This window comes from Patagioenas fasciata, chromosome 2 (genome assembly GCF_037038585.1).
Source record: "Patagioenas fasciata isolate bPatFas1 chromosome 2, bPatFas1.hap1, whole genome shotgun sequence".
In the NCBI taxonomy this organism is placed as follows: Eukaryota; Metazoa; Chordata; class Aves; order Columbiformes; family Columbidae; genus Patagioenas; species Patagioenas fasciata.
In genome coordinates, this window is record NC_092521.1 from 79,118,116 (window position 1) to 79,135,699 (window position 17,584).

The window sequence follows — 17,584 nt, forward strand, 5'->3', positions numbered from 1 at the left end:
CACCAGGGCATAGTCCCCAGCTACTGCTGTACCAACTATCCCTGTAACATCAGAGGTCTCAACCCATAGGGAGCTCCAGAAGGAGGATGCCACGCTGCAGGGAGTGCCTGTGGCCTCTTGCCCCATCTGAAGATTTGCAGCTACAGAATAGGTTCGCTGGCCTCACAGCTGAAGAGGAACTGGGAGCTATCAAATAAGGCATCTGTCCCACTCGAGTCTGAGCTACACAGTAGCACCAAAAGGAAGAGGCGAGTGGTAGTAATGCGAGACTCCCTTCTGCAGGGAACAGAGGCACCTGTCTGGCAGCCTGACTCATTCCCTATGGAAGTTTGCTGCTTGCTGGGGACTCGAATTTGGGATGTTGGGGAAAGACTGACAAAGCTTGTCCAGCCCTCAGACTGTTGGTCCCTGACACTCCTCCATGTGAGCACCAGCAATACTGCCAGGGGTGACCTGGAAAGTCTCAAGCATGACTACATGGCTTGAGAGACAATGACCAAGGACATGGGAGCCTGGGCAGTTTTTTTTCTCAATCTTGCTTGTGTGAGGGTAGATGGATCCTGCAGGTCAACAACTGTTTACTGTCCTGATGTTGGCAACAGGGTTTTGGTTTCTGCTACCATGGGACTATCTCTCTAAGGATGAAGGATCTCTGTTCACCTAAGTGGCACAAAAGTGTCTTTGCCAGCATGCTGCATAACCTGGTAAGAAGAGCTTTAGGTTAAGAAGGATGTGAGAGAGAAAAAAGGTGGACTGGGTTGGCAAGCAGAGGATCTGCTACGGTGTGAACAAAAGGGACACTGTAATCAACAAAACAGGGCTGAACTAGGGTTGCTCCAAGTGTACACACAAAAATCAGTGTGCCTGCAGGACAGCATTAATGTGGAAGGTTCTCATTCCCTTTCTGGGGAGTCACCATGACCAAGTTCTTCTATGAAGTACCTTTATGGCCTGCTTGTATTGTACAAGGAAGGCTGAGAGAGGTGGGATTGGTTACTCTGGATGAAGGAATGCTTAGGAGGGATCTTGCTTTTATACAAATATAAATATCTGATGTGAGGGAGCAAAGAAAACAGAACGAGGCTTTTCTTCATGGTATCCAGTAACAGAACAAGAGGTTATGTGCACAAGTTGAAATACAAGAAATTCCATTTAAACATAAGAAACACTGGAACAGGTTACCCAGAGAGATTGTGGTCTCTCCATCATCAGAGATTCTCAAAACCTCACTGGGCATGACTGTGAGCAATGCATACTGATTGAACCTGCTTTGAGCAGAGGAGTTGGACTAAATGATCTCCAACCTCAACAATCCAGTGATTCGAAGAACTTCATCTAGAATTATGAGTCAGTCCAACTGAAAGAAGTGTCGACTCAGCATTATATACATGTAACTCTGGAAGAGCAACTTGGAATCCTGTTGGTGGTGAAGTTGTTTTTGTTTCTGGCTTTGCAATAATCAGAAACTCTTGATTGCTTCCTTTGAAAAATATTGTTTGTTCATACAGAATCATAACAAGAACAGATTTTAGATGCTTTAGGCCAAAATGCATATGTGAGCTAAAAGGAAAAAAAAATTGAGGGTCTAAGAACCACTAGTGAGTAATGCTGGTATGCTAGAGAATCTGATTTTTGACCTTGTCTTGTTTTCAGTGCTAGCTCTAAGTCAATATAGTGGCGGGAAAATAAAATCTAAAACTGTTGAACTCTGTAGAACTCAGAGTTCCATATTTTGTTACTTAGACAGCAGAAATACTTTCAGAAGTTGATGTTAAGATTTGTTGAGTGATGTTGCACACATGCAAGCCATGGATGGATCAAGTGATTACTAATTATACTTTGATTTTGCTGTATATTTTGCTGAATGTCTTGTTGACTTGAATATCTGTAAACCTCCTTATTGAGACTGTTGCAAAATATGGGTAACTCTTCATCTTCACTATAATAGTGGGGCGATACAACTTTGTTTAAACTGACTATTAACCTCGAAGTTGTCCTTCTCGCTTGTCAATATTGCAGATAGGCTGTTACATTATATACCTAGATTCCAAAGCTAGGCAGGCACAAACTCAGTAAAACCAGTCTATTAAGCAGTACTGTAATAAAGAAGAATTTTGTAGAAGTATACCTCTGTATTTAGGTTGTCTGCTGACTTCCACTGTTTCTTCCCTCCTTCTTTTCCATAGAATGTGTATGTAAACATAAACCGCATCATGTCAGTAGCAAATCGCCTGGTCGAGTCTGGCCATTATGCTTCACAGCAGATAAAACAGATTGCAAGTCAGTTGGAGCAAGAATGGAAGGCGTTTGCTGCAGCCTTGGATGAACGTAGCACATTACTGGATATGTCCTCCATCTTCCATCAGAAAGCTGAACAGGTTAGTGACTGGGGAGGGCACCAGCAAAACTTCTCATGCTGGAATGGTGAGTTGCATGTGAGTGCTTTTGATTTAGACAGAAGTACAAGAGAGTGAGTGAAAACGTTAACAAGAAAGCCGGAGCGTTAATATCTGCCAATTTTTGGCCGATACTCAAACAAAAACTTGTTCTCCTCAGAACAGCCCGTGACCCTTATATTGTCCACAGAATGTCTTGCCCATACCAAAGCAAGATAAAACTTAGCTAAATTAGCTATATGAATCCAACTGAAGTGGACATAAATGCTTAACTACATGAAGTTTTGAAGGAAAAAAATTAGTATATTCGGTATCAATATAATGGCTTTCCTACATCCAGAAATCATCGCTTGTTCTGTTGTCCTCACCACCCCACCACAATCAGTTATTGAGTGTCAAGATTTAATTTGTAGTAATGGCTTACAGTAAACTTATACTTGAACTGGCCTGAAAGTTGAGAAGTTAATTAAATGTCTTCTGAATCTGAAATTGTGGTAGGAGATGTTTACTTAGTATCTTGTAAGAGATTCCTTCTATATTAAAAGAAAAAATTAGCTCTAGGCCTATACCAATTATTTTAATTAAGTCATTAACCATGTATAACTGCCAGAGAAGAGGCATATGTAGGGGAAATAGGAATAAATATCCCCAAGTTAATAGTCTTGTTGGTTAAATAATGTTTTTCCCTCAAGGGAATTCAGTTCTGAAGGAGTTACTATGTGTGTGCTGTTGAGTCACCAATTGATGTTACAGACTGTCTACTCTGCTCATCTCTAGTGAATTTGGAGAGCAGAGGTTCTTGGATGCTGATGGCTGACTGAAGCTCTGGTGTGCTGTATGGCTGCTGTAGATACTTTTCTTTCCATTTTCCTTGCTAAATAGCATCCAAGAAAAAGTCTCATGTGTGATGTAACTTTAATTTGAAATAAGTGAAGGAACCACTTGGGAATTGATAACTGCAGAAACTCAGAGGCAGCATATTTTATTTTGAGAAGTTTTTTTCCTGATTTCTGCTACACAGATATTCAACTTCATAAATGTCCAAAAATTAGAAATGTGAACATATAGAGATGTAAGTACAGATTGTTTTTCATTAATGTTAGTGGTGACATTGGTTTAACTGTCCTTAGACAGACTAAGGTAAAGTATATAAACTAATGCTAATATAATAAGTATTTTAGCAGGTTTTACAGAAAAGCCACATAAAAAGGAGACAAAGAAAGTCACCAACCAGCTTGAAGCATTTGATAGACGCTGTGGTACCTTATCGGTATTGAGGTTTTTCTGAGTGCCTCAGTTATTCATGTTTACATTTAAGCATCATCAGCTATACATGTAGAAGAGAGATGGGATATGAACAGTTAGATATACTTTGACTCAAATGCCATCCTTTTTCATAAGAAAATGAAGTAAATTTTGTGTGTGTGTGCAGGGCAACTGTGGTAAGGGTTAGTGTTACCTTCGGTACTAACTGTAAGTGCAAACAGGAGGAAAGATAAGAATGAGAGAAAATAGTGCAGCATCTGCTGGGTTTAATTTACTTTTTAATTGCTCCTTTTGTGGTTTTCATTTTATGATTAACTGTAATGAATTGTCATAGTTGCTTTGTAAGATACCTGCCTGTGATACATTAGCTGTTTCACTAACGGTGGACAGTAAGTTGCAGGAGGGTTTGGAATGAGAGCAATGACCACCTTAGGGACTGGTGATGTTTGACCTACATAAAAAAGATGATTAAAAAATAAGCAGCCAAAGAAATAACACGCCCTTCTTGAATGCATGTGTTTGTTTGCAAATGACAGGTAAGTGTCACTGCCTGCTGTCAGGTGCCATGAGGACTGCACCCAGCAGCTAGTGCCTGCTGATTGGTGCAAGAGCTGTAGCTCTGTGGTCCCATGTGGAGCCTCTTTTAATGTTTAAAGCTTAATGTGAGAGATTTTAAAAATTGTGCCTTGATCAAATTACTATTAAATAAACATTGTAGAGTTAGGTACTTTATCACCCTTCCTCTGAGCTTTCAAACAATAATGGAGTGCCAGAAATGGTCTGTGGATTATTTTTTCCTCAAATGATGACATGTGCTCCAGCAATTAAGATATATATGATGAGAGTAATAGCTTGGTCTCTTAAAACTTTGGAAACTTGAACTTCACATGAATAGAGGATAAATTTAGTTTACAGAGACTACATGTGCTTGGCTGTACTAAGTTTAACACTATAAAGACTAGAAAAACAGATTTTTTTTTTCTTCTTTCCTAGCATAATGAGGGTATAAAATTCATGCCCCCTAGCTGTCAAAAATAAGTTGACAGAACTTCTGCTGTGCATACAGCTATGATGGCAATTTCTTGTCTGTCAAGACAGCTCGAGCTTCAGAGATAACTTAAATTGTCTGCAGAAGAGATTCTCAAGAAAAGAATTGTCTGTGGAAGAGTATCCTCAATTTCCTCTGAAAGGCTTGATTGAGTAGCTATGCTGACAGAGCTGTGTGCTCAAAGTTCAGTGTTAGTCCTAGGAGACCCCCACTTAAGTTGTAAATCCCTTACATGCTTGCTGCTGTAGTAGCTTGCCAAATGGATTTAGTGCTTCTGTGTGTAGAAGTTAGTGCTTTGGGGACTGAGGTGTGAATTTGCTGTGCTCTAATGCTGCTTTGCCTCCTTGATGATCTCTTTCCAGCAAAAGATATTAATAATTATGGAATGTTTCAGTGGACAGTTCACCATTAATTCTTTGTGTGCGTGTGCCCGTGCACACATGTGCAGAGTAACTTGTTTTTCTCTGAAGATTTCATAAAGGTGAGCTGATACCTCATGATACCATGAGTATCTGCACAGGGAGTTAATGGGTGAATACTGAGGGTCTTGACTTGAAGACTGTAGTATGTTTTACCTCTTTGTGTAGACAAGACCTTAATTGGCTTTTGTGCATCTGAAATGGTAGGTGCAGGGTGAAGTAAACTTTTTCTTAGCTGCATGCTCAAGAAAAGGAGGAGTAAACTTGAAGTTCATCAGTATTGCAAACAGTTTAATTGGTTCTGAAGGCTGCCAACATAGAACTAGGCCTGCCTATCTGTGAATGGCTCGGAGAGTTCCATGTGACTAACAGTACAAGCATATTCAAACTTGAATATTTGCTTTTTATTATAATAGAAGCTTCATTTTGGTTCAATTCAGAGAAAAATGCACTAAAAAGTTTACCTTAAAAGAAGTATTTTCAGCGGCTGTCACACAGATACCAGTCCTTTTGTATATTGCCAACATGGGTGTACTTATTGACAGAACCCAAAATCAAGCACAATGTTGGGTTTTTTTCTGCAGTACATGAGCAATGTGGACTCATGGTGTAAAGCCTGTGGTGAAGTGGAGCTTCCCTCAGAACTGCAAGATTTAGAAGATGCTATCCATCACCATCAAGGGATATATGAGCATATTACCTTGGCTTACTCTGAGGTAAGTGTCTTGTTTGTTTTCTTAGGTTACTGACTTGATATAAAGGTGTAATGTTAAGTTTGGACCATGAACTGGCATTGCTTGTTGCACCATGTGTTAGCTGGAAACTCAAGTGCCAGCCTTCTTTTTTAGTTTAGTATACTGGACTTTGCTACTATTGTTCAAAAGTTAGGTGTTAAGTCTTCCCCTTAATCTTCTGAAAGAAATTTAAAAGGCAAGATGGAAGCATGTGTAGTACAAACAACGCATACAATGTACTAAGTATGTTTTAATTTACGGTTGCATATTATTACCTTTTAATAGCGGTATGATACTATCATTTCGACACTTACTTGAAGGGAAGCTATCTGGGTATTCTTTGGGAAAGTGTCCTGTTGGCATGGATTGCTTTAAGTGTGTTTTGAAAATTTGTCTCTGAAAGGCTTAACTGTCAAAGGACATCACCTGACAAGCCGGAAGTTAATAAACTTAGTTCTGCCAACCTCAAAGACACTTAAATGAGCCAGCATGCCTCTGTAGTCAGCATTGTAAGATTTGCGTATCCTGTGCTGCTGCTCTAATCTTGGATTCTGCACACAATGAAGTAATAATATTTCTTAGTATTTCTAATAGTTGGATTTACAACTTAAGTAGAAATACTTATTCTGAAGGTGACCTAGAAAGCAATGACTACAGTATCTGTCATTTTTCTTCAAATTTAGAGCGCTCTCATGTGTGTTAGATGGCTGAAGTAAGACATCAAATGAGTATTGACTTCACCATTAGCTAACAGATATTTTCTGTATTTCCCATTGAGTTTTTCTTGCTTTCTTTTTCCGGGGTTGTTTTCATCACAGGGTAAAACTATTTTTTCTGTTAAATTGTACTGATGTTTTTCTGGTTTAAATGCAGCAGTTTCTATTATCACAAATTTGCATAAAATTATGCATTTGATTAACTCATGGTAAAAAATGATAGGTGGGCACAGGATAGCTTAGGCCACAGCTTGCACCTTCTTTTAAAAGGAGGTCCTGTGGGACTGAATTAATGATCGTGATTTATACATTACATTAAAGATTGAACTATGTTTTGATGAAACAGCTCTATTATGTGCAACTGAATCATAGAATAGCTTGGGTTGGAAGGAACCAGAATGTCATTTAATTTCAACCCCCCTGCCATGGACAGGGACACCTTCCACTAGACCAGGTTCCTCAAAGCCCCATCCAGCCTGGCCTTGAACACTTCCCAGGATGGGGCATCTACAGCTTCTCTAGGCAGCCTGTTCCAGTCTCACCACCCTCAGAGTAATTTCTTCCTTATATCTAATCTAAATTTACCTCTTCAGTTTAAAACTGTTACTCCTTGACCTATCACTACATGCCCTTGTATAAAGTCCCATTCCAACTTTCTTGTAAGCCACCTTTAGGTACTGGATGGCTGCAATAAGGTCTCCCTGGAGCCTCCTCCAGGCTAAACATCTCCAGCTTTCTCAGCCTGTATTCATAGGAGAAGTGTTCCAACCACCGATCATCATCATCCTGGCCCTCTTCTGGACTTGCTCCAGCAGGTCCCTGTCCCTTTTATGTTGGCCTCAGAGCTGGACACAGTACTCCAGGTGGGATCTCACAAAAGTGGAGTGGAGGGTGAAAATCACCTCCTTCGACCTGCTGGTCACACTTCTTTTGGTGCAGCCCAAAATGTGGTTGACTTTCTAGGCTGTAAGTGCACATTGCTAGGTTATCCCCAAGTCCTCCTCCTCAGGACTGCTCTCAATCCATTCCTCAATAAGTCTGGTCACATTTCATTTAGCAATGAAGGAGGGTAAGATTAGTGCTGATGATCAGTCCCATTGCTGGTATATCAAAACAGGCTGTTTCGAATACCTGCCATCTTAGGGCCTGCATAAACTTTATTACCATGAGTCAGATGTCCAGAGTTCACATGAGTAGTTGTTCTTTTGTGTAAAATACACACTGCTATCCCCATTCCCAATATATGCCACCTTGCTATGTCAACTGATCTAATGACATACTGAAGCACACCTTTGGTAATAAAAATTGTGATCGTACTAAACACACCTGTTAACTCATTCTTGACAGCATGTTTTGTAGGAAGGTTTAATTTCTTCATTATAACCTCTCTTCATTGGTAGGATCCCTTTGTAAAACAAGGGACAGAGACGTAGCCCATTTGTAGTAGATTTATGTGACAAGAGGCAATCTGGGGTGTGTGCTCCATGAGAGTGCAGCAAGGCATAGGGAGGCTAAAGGCTATCTAGAATAGTGATTATAAAGCGCTTAAGTGAAAATGGTGGGAATTTTATTTTTCAATCACAGATGTGAATGGACTAGGGCCTGCTGTTAAGTGTAAATAAGTACTATGGATTGCCATGCTAAATACTGTTTGCTTCCTGGCGATGCATAATGAAAGTAAATTAGATGGGTAGATTATAGGATTGTTCTGGCAAATACCTTGAAGATTTATTTAAGATTTCAAAGCTGTAGCTTTTTACTTTGGGATAGCTAGAGATTTTACTAAAATCTTTATTGGTACTACCAAACCAACCAAACAAAAAAACAACACACCAAACAAAATACATATACAGAGAACCCCCAAATGAACAAACAAAACCCAAACCACAAGATTCGGTGCCTTTTTTCTAATTTCAAGTCATTACTTTTCCCCATCTGGTAAAGCAATACCTTTGTCTTTAGCAATCAGAATTGGTGCAGAAATAGTGGTTGTATGTGTGTGTACAAGTCACGTTTCTGCTCTATACTGAAGGTTTTGTTTTGCCTTATATAAACACGCATTCCACTTTGAAGATTGATGGAGTTGTCTTTCTGTGTAAAGCTATTACAGAACTATTGCTTATCATTATTAGATGTATGACTTCTGTTATAGCATGGAGCTCCTTTCATTTTGTGATGAATGAACAGTGAGGGGAGAGAGAGGGGAACACTGTGGAAATTACAACACTTTATCATTCATTTTAGATTACAATGTCTTGACAACATGACTTGGTTGCAAAGTAGAAGACAGTAATTTTAAGAGAGTAAATGCTTTTAAGACTAGACAGTCAGATTTTACTGAGGATAATTACTGTATATTACTAGAAAAGTAACTTACTAGCTTACAAGCTTAGGTGACTGGTGTGCTTGAAAATCCAATAGTCGTGCATTAAATTGTTATATATATGTATAAATGAAGTTATATATCGTACTGAAATCTTAAGGTAGTCATACGCTGTGAAGGAAGACAACTTTACTGTGTTAACTCCAAAGATGAAAGCTAATAAACTAATCAGATCAAGGGGCTGTCACATGTAAACAAATAATTACAAAAGAATTTTCAGATCTGTTTGACTACTGAATAGAAACTTTAAAATGTGCCTAGATTTAATGAAAAATGTTGAAAATAGACACTTGGGGAAGGCCTTGACAAATTTTCTGTTTCTGACATGGTGTTGATTTGGTGGAATCAGACTATTGTTTACACTCCAGTCTTATGGTTTTGAATGGGTTTTTCCTGCCTGTCAGATGAAGTATTTAAAAAGTTATTTACAGATAGCTGAATGATACTGAATTTTGGCAGTTCTCTAAACTTCATGCAAAATAGTTAAACACCAATGAAAAATGCTTTCAACAGCCTTGCCAAGTGCTAAACGTTAATAGTGACCAGAAAATACAGGGTTATTGCCTTTTAATTAGCATGTGAGGTAAATCTGAATGCTTTTGCTGTGGTTTGAATCAGAGAAGACAACAATTAGAAATGACTGATGTTTCTCATCAGCATCAGTAGTTAAACATGTTTTGGAAATAAGTATCTTTATGTGCTGCACGGGAACGTTTGAAGTGATTTAATCAGGTTTAAGTTTGTCACAACAGCAGCTTGCTTTTGGCTTACCAGCAACAGTAATAATTTAGAATTTGTAAATCGTGTCAGATCAAGTCATGTCCTAAATTTATTTCTGGTGGTCTGAATGTATTCATCAAGTTAATATTAGACTATAGAAAGTAACCTCCTGGTTCACCTTTACAGCAAATGAAGAGTTGCTCCTGGAAGGATAATTCTAGGGAAATGCTTAATTTTAGGTGCTGCTTTGACTAGAGAAAGACCTGAGGAATATTTATTCTAACTTACACTTGAGCTGTTTAAAACAAAAAAGAAATGTAATTTTAAAGGAAAAGCACTCATAGGATAATAGAAAGATTGAAAGACAGGCTGTTATTTAGAAGAGTGCTACTTAAAATTACCTTACAGAGAGGGAGAATATATATATATATATATATATATATATATATATATATTTTTTTTTTTTTTTTTTTTTTCCCTATAGCAGCTGCAAATAATCATTCCTGGAATTAAAAAAAAAAAATTAATAATAAATAAATCATCTGCTCCCCAAGTTCTAGAAGACATCTAAAATGAGAAGGGGTGGGGAATGAAATAATGCCCTAACAAGCTTTTGGCAAGAGAAGTAATTTTTTGTCCTTCCCACTGGTCAGGTGAGCCAAGATGGAAAGTCATTGCTTGACAAACTTCAGAGACCTTTGACTCCTGGGAGCTCTGATTCCCTCACCGCTTCTGCCAACTACTCAAAAGCAGTTCATCACGTTCTGGATGTCATTCATGAAGTACTGCACCATCAGCGCCAACTGGAAAATATTTGGCAGCATCGAAAGGTCCGCTTGCACCAGCGGCTTCAGCTGTGCGTTTTTCAACAGGATGTTCAACAAGTAAGTTTTATTTCATGTTGTCTAAATGTCTTTGTCAGCCTGTGATTTGAAGCTGGTCGCCTTGACAGGTGGGTTTTGATTGCTAAACCCCGTGTTATTTTATTCAATAATTAAATAGTTGCATGGGATTGACAAACCACAAGTTCTATGTGTTATCAGAGAATGTTGGCTGTTATTCATTTATTTTTTTAATTTATTTACTTTAAGTCAGGATGAAAAAGATTTTTATTATAGACAGCTATTTTGAGCTTTTACTGGAAGCTGACATTTACATTCTACATAAAATTCTGGACCTGAAGTGTCAGACTTGTAGGAATAACATGCAAAAAATGAACAGTGTTATTCTGTAACAAATTTTTAGTTTAAAATCCTCAGTGATAATTAATTGACTTAATCGTGTTTCTTTAAAATCTGAGAGCAGTATACTAAAGGGGTAGAAAAATTTCAGGTAAGATTGCTTTCTGACAATGACGCTGTTCTTGAATTAATGGCTATTAGCTGCCATATTTTTATGATTATGGTGGCATCCTTAAAAGTTAGTACTTAAGTACAGGCATTAATATCTCTGACAGGGGTTTAGCTTAAAAAGGTAAAGCTCTACAGAATTCCTTTGATGATAGGTTTTTAATAAACAAAAAATGTTTGCCTTGGGCTGCAATTGACAGGGACATTAGTCATTTATCCCTTAATAGCTTGTAGTCTTAAAAATTAAACAAGGCCAGTATTTGCTGATCACTTTCTTTCATTTCTGTGTGAATGTGTTCACAGATCAGGAACTTCTGAATGGGTTTTTTTGATAGCCAGTCATACATTCTGGTTAAACTAATCTTGTTTCTTCCAAATTAGTTGCACTCTAAGCTGAATTTCTTGTACTTACCTGGTTCAAGAAGGTGCTGGATGTGAGTACTTGGGACTGAAATAACCTGGTTTCCATCATTTTACAGTAGTTGAAAACAATACATAATTCAGGCAGACGGTGGGAAGAGTGAGAAATCTTGATAGCTTGACTTTCTTTTCTACGCAGTGCAAGTTAAAGAAAACAACTTAAAAATACTTAAGCAGTAAATTAAGTGTAAAGTTATTAAAAAATTATTACTTACTTTTTATGTAAAAAGAGGCATATATTGAAAGCAAGCACTTATCCACCTTCTCAAAACTCAGATGTGACGAAGGAGCCAGAAAGGCGTAAAAAAATGTTAGCTGACAAAAAGAGTAGAAGCAAGCAGAGTCGATGTTATGAATAGTCAGGAAAGGCATAGAGAACCAAACTAAAGACACTGTTATGCCATTGTATAAATCCTAGAGCCTCTTCATCAAGATTACTACATAAATAGTAGCTAATCAGAAGGGTCCAGTGCTGGTACTTGCATGAGTCATCAGTGAAGGGCACTTGTCAAAATTGATGAGGCACTGCCCACAAACGAATCACTTCTTCAGCTTAGAAGGCTTCATAAGGAATTTTCAGAAACTGAAATTAACACTGTGGTTTGCTTCTCATGGAGAAAAACGTAGATCCTCTCTGCGGTAGCCCTGGTGCCAACAAGTGCAGATTGGATCCTGTAACTTTCTCCTCTAGTTTTGATTCAATTCAAGTAGGACCTACTTAGGCAAGCTAGGCCAAGTGATCTCTGGAGGTTATTTGCCAGATACATAATTCAAGTTTCAGGCCTGTGGGCCAGGCTGCAGGCAGTTTGTTTCCTGGGGAAAAGGGTTCATCAAATGCTACAGAGAGTCTTATTGTGCTGTTCCTACTCTTTGCCTTTATTATCTCTGGAATCATAAGATGTTTGTAAGAAACTCATTTTCTGCTCCTTCCTAAGTGATGGCTCTCAGAGTGGAGGAGTTAGTTCTGAGACTACTTTGTTCTTTTAAGTTAGCAAATAACCCTTCATTAGACTCAAGTCATCGTAGAGTCACCACCAGGTTCTTCAGCAAGGTGATGGGTTTTCCTTCTCTGTATGAGAGCTGCCAGCCATTGGAACTGGTGCATTTAACATGAAATAGTCACAGGTTTGAAAACAACAAAGTGTACAGCTTTGCCTACTTTTATAACTTCCAGTATCAAGATTGTATTATCCAAATCATACATGTGGATTGTGAGTATACGAGCAGTTTACAGTATGAAACGACTGGCTCAAGAAGGTTGATCCATCTCAGCTCATTATTCAGTATGTGCCTTACCTACTGGTTGTAGACATTTCTTCCTCTTTGTGCCTCTGGTTTCTCTATATGCTTTGCAAGGCAGATCTTCCATTAAGATACCAAGATATCGTCTTGACAGTTTGAAGCTGTGGCCTTTAATGCTAATGTACATCTTTATCAACTACTTTAGATTTCACACTAAATCTTATGTACAGAGATGCAGCCCTGGCTTGTCATGTTACTAAACTCTTCCCATAATACCCAGTAGTTACCACTGCCAGAGACTGGATTGTCCTGTGGTTTATCCCTGTAATGGCTCTTAACATCCACATTGGAGGCTTCTGAAATGTTGCATGTGGAACTACAGCTCTTTGTTATGTTACTTTAACTTGCAGATATTGGTGTATTTTGGGTACTGCCTTACGAATCACAATGTGAATTGTGGTTAATATTCCCTTTTGTAATGCACCTTTTCATACTTACATTTTAGTGCTGTAAGACAATGATAATTCAACCTTCATACCAGACAAATTAATCTCATAGCCAGGAACAGATGCCTTAAGGATAACAGCAAGCACATAATGGTATTTCTCTGGGATAGCTTTGTTTGGCAGATTGTAGTTACCTCCGCTTCGAAAATCCATCAGTAGAAAAAAGGGATCTTGAATTATCAGGATTCTTTTTTCTCGTAAAATAAAAACAAAACAGCCTTATCAGATGATCTGATTTATCTGAGAAATGTTAGCACTTCAATTAATAATCACTGACACCATTCAGTGTATGAAATTACTTGGGTTTGAGGTATTGGTTAAATTTATACCCAAGACAATTCTGGAATGGTTTATGTAGAGCTCCAAAGCAACTTTCTAATATACTTTTGTTTTCATTTGTACATTCTTATGGACTTCTTAGTCTTCATTCAAACCTTAACAATATCAATTATCTAGCATGCTTTAAAAGCTAGCATGAAAACCTTTTAAAGTTATTGTCAGTAAAGTTGAATATGGCTTTTTTCACGTCAAAATAAGCTAAGTGCAGATCTCTTCCACTGTTTATAGTTAAGTTGCACATAGTGGCAAGCAACCAAGTGCATTTTAAGTGAATCTGTAACTGTCTTTAAGCATGAACCCGTGATTTTCTTGACTTCCCTCTGGTGGTGTAGTTTCTCGCTGGATTAATGAAATATATCAGGTCATCGAAGTGTTACATGATGGAGCTGAGTTGGAGGAGGGAATTGGCTGTGTTGAGGTTGTTTTTTTTTTTTAATTCTGACTTGCATGCTCAGTATCGATTGAATGTTTCTAGTGGAGCTTACCAAATCAACAAAATCACTGTGGTGCTGGTTGTATACATCAAGAGTCATCTGCTAATTTCTTGGAGCAAGTAATAAGGAAAGTAGCATGTGAAATATTAAAAATAGTATATAAGATGTGAATTACAGCCAATCTGGAATTTGAAATGTGAAAACCTATGGCAGTCTTAAACTGAGTGGAAGAGTTTGACCTTAGGTAGCAGAATCATTCCAGGAGATCTAGTTCCTGGCTGGTTTTTATATTAACACATACAAAAAAAAAAAAAAAAAGAGGATTTTAATTTAAAATAAAAAAAAAAAGTCATTCATGTCACTGGCTGTTGCACTCAATTGTTGAATATAACTCTTCTAATGCAAAACATGCTGATAAAAGTATAATGGTATGTTTAAGAGTTAGCAAGCTTACCAAGTGGATAATATATGCCAGCCTTTCATCTAAGGAAAGGAGCTGGCTCTGATGATTCTGATATGAAGCAACAAAAGTAGACTTGCAACAGCAATATGGGCTTTTGGGCTACTAGGCCATGAAAGGTCAAAATTGTACATAAAGATAACGTTTCTGATAGAGTGATACTGCTCGCACTCATATGGTGTAAATGGCCTAAAAAACACTCCTGATGGCTTGCAAACCAGAGATTAGTAAAACATACATTTATTAGGTCTTACTGACCTTAGCTGTCTTCTCTGTCCATTTTGGATGAATGTGCTGCTTCTCCTCGCTTGATCTGTCTGCCTCAAAGACTCCATCTGAGTTTTTGTAACAGTTACTTGTTTCGGTCGTGACTAATAAAGGGCGGGCCAAGAATGCTTATTACTTGCTCAGCATCAACATAATACTGATTTCACTGCATGATTCCCTCATGGCTTTTGGAGGCGGTTCCAGGGTAAAGTGGTTCTTTCTTGGGAGAAAGTATTTCCACATTTTAACTCTCAGAAGATTAGAAATGCGGAGGTGTCCATCTTTCCCTTCTGAATGCTGTGTCAGCACCAAGTAAGTGGTGGAGATCAGAAAAGGGAGTGTGTGCAAAGTAGCTGAAGGGGTGGGGGATAGGGACAGGATAATAATGTGGAGAAGATTGGTGAAAATGCAAAAGATCAGGTTGTTTATTTCTGACAGCAGCATATACAAAACACATATCTTACAGCCATGAGCAATGAATTTGTGAAGATGATGCAATCATTCCATAGTAGTTTCTTCTATCATATATTCAGTATTAGTACTAGAAAACAAAGCATATGTTTAGATCCTATATTTGGCATAAGGATGGTTCTGCTGAGACTGCAGTTATAGCTTAATTACGTTGTTAAAGCAACTTGCTGTAGAGGAGGATAATATTATTCACCCTTTCACTGAAAAGTATTGAGCCTCTTAACTTCCTATGCATTACCAAACTACCAGAGTGAATTCCATGTGCTTTTGGTATTTGTAGAATAGTCCCTTGATGGATTGGTATGATGGTTTCTGTAACTCTTACCTCTCTCAGGAATAAGAAGAAAATGCATTAGTTAAAATTGCTAAATGGCTAATATTGGTGCCAGATAAGTGTTGTCCTTTGGCTAAAGTGGTATGCAAGAGCTCTGATGGGCAAGAGCATAGCTTAACTTTGACTCTGCTTTTACATGCTGTGAAATTCCAAAATAAAGAATGCATCCTCAGTTTTGTTGAGAATCAAGGTGAGAAGACTGAGCGCTAACAATATTTCTAGTCATATTGATTTTACTTAAAGGCAGCAACATTTCTCTAGTTGACTGGTTTATATCATGATCTGTGTACTGGATTTCTATGACAATTTCTTCTCTTGAGAAGTTACTGAGCATTATTTAGAGCAAAAATCACTCTCCCCGGGCTGCTTTCTGGGGCAGATTTTGTTGTTGATTTCATTTGTTAGCTTATAATTGTTCGCAGTCTCCAGAGTCCGAACTAATTCTCTCATCTGATCATGTTTCTTTTTAGTTCTTTTTATAATGAGAAAAGCAGAGCGGTCTCCTGAAACTAGTCAAAGGCACTGATAACTGAGGCCATGTTTGGGTCCTCACTTTACCTTCTCTGATCAATACTTTCCCTCCAATGAAGCAAATGAAAATCTACATTGACCTAAAACACAATAATATTCTTTTGGCATTACTTACTAGGAAAAACACACATTGCATAAGTGTTCGTGATTTGAACTGGCTGTATTATGTGGCACTATGGGATTGTTCGTTATTTTGAAGATGTTCAGTAAGAGAGAGTTTGCAAACTAAAAAATGTTCTAACAGTCAGGATAAATGAGAAAATGGCACCAGGTGGTGTCGTTTTGTCTATTGAAGAAAGCATGGATGTTTTATATGGGAATAGTGTGTTGCAGGAATGGTTCCCAAGTCTGTTTGGAAGGAGGAAAAAAAAAAAAATCTTTCCCTTATATTAAGTGTCAAATGCTTTCAGTATGGGAAAAGTGGGGAAAAAAGGTCACCTAACTTCAGGAATCAGAGTGAAGGACACAAGTAGTTAAGGAGAGGCAAGGTACAGCTTTCTGGCAGGTATATTAAACACTAAGCAAAATACTCAGCTAAAGAAAAAAGAATGCTGGAGATACTTGTTAGGTAAAGTATTCTACACCACTACATAAGTACTGTATAAAAATGGTTAGCTGACTTAAGAAAATTACTTATATACAGCTGTCTTTAGTTCTGAACAGCATTCTTGGACCTCTGAGTATCTTCCAAAGAATGAAATACTCTATGCGTGCAAGCTAATGAATGAATTAAGATATGGCTAAGATATATTAATTTGGAGAGAGACCAGATGTTTTTGTCTGTTCAGTCATCAGAAGCTTGGTATGTGTGCAGTAATCCTTTGTGTTAACTGGCAGAAACTAATTACATGTGCAGTTTTTATTATTTATAAAGCTGTCAGTCCAGTCATTGTGGTAGAAGCTTTAATGTCCTTAAAATGTCTTTCGTTCCTCACTTTTTAAGCTATAAAACTTACAATACTCAACTATGTCTATCAGATGTTTTGTGGAGGTGCTTCTTCAGAATTGGGGCAAAATCCTTCATGTGCTCTGAATGCAGACATTGTCATTCATCTCATAATGGTTTCAACTCAATTTTATTGTGTTAGTTAAAAATTCTACTGCTTAATCTTTCTTCTTGACTTGATAATATGTGGTAGAAGTGATTTCTCATCTAAAATAAAAACTTCACTGTGCTATTCACCAGCATTGCTGGGGAATGTGCAAACTCCCATTAGTGTTACATTACAGAAAAATGTCAGCTGAAGGCATATATGGGTTACTGAGAGACCCTCACAAGGTGTCCAGCCATTTGGATCAGATTACTGTCACATTGATGAATGTGTAGAAATAAGGTTGTCCTTGGTAGGCTTCAAAATAAAAATATAATCTTATAATGTAGCTAGTTTGAGCTAGTTATTGCCTTGAATAAAGTTAATGAGCTGTAATTAATGTACTTCAATGACAATACTGTGTTTTAGTCCAACAGTACAGTTCTTTATAAGCAGTCCCTTTACAGCAACTTAGTTTCTTGAATAGCTGTCTTTTTGTTGTAACGTTCAGTATATCC

General features: G+C 37.9%; 1 protein-coding gene across 1 annotated transcript in view; it reads left to right on the forward strand.

Annotated features, from left to right (window-relative positions):
- TRIO (trio Rho guanine nucleotide exchange factor) overlaps nucleotides 1-17,584 on the forward strand; it is a 252,964-nt gene that overhangs the window by 94,311 nt on the left and 141,069 nt on the right. The window contains 3 exon segments of the mRNA XM_065831948.2: nucleotides 2,187-2,378; nucleotides 5,714-5,845; nucleotides 10,336-10,566. Coding sequence (XP_065688020.1) covers nucleotides 2,187-2,378; nucleotides 5,714-5,845; nucleotides 10,336-10,566 — 555 coding nt within the window.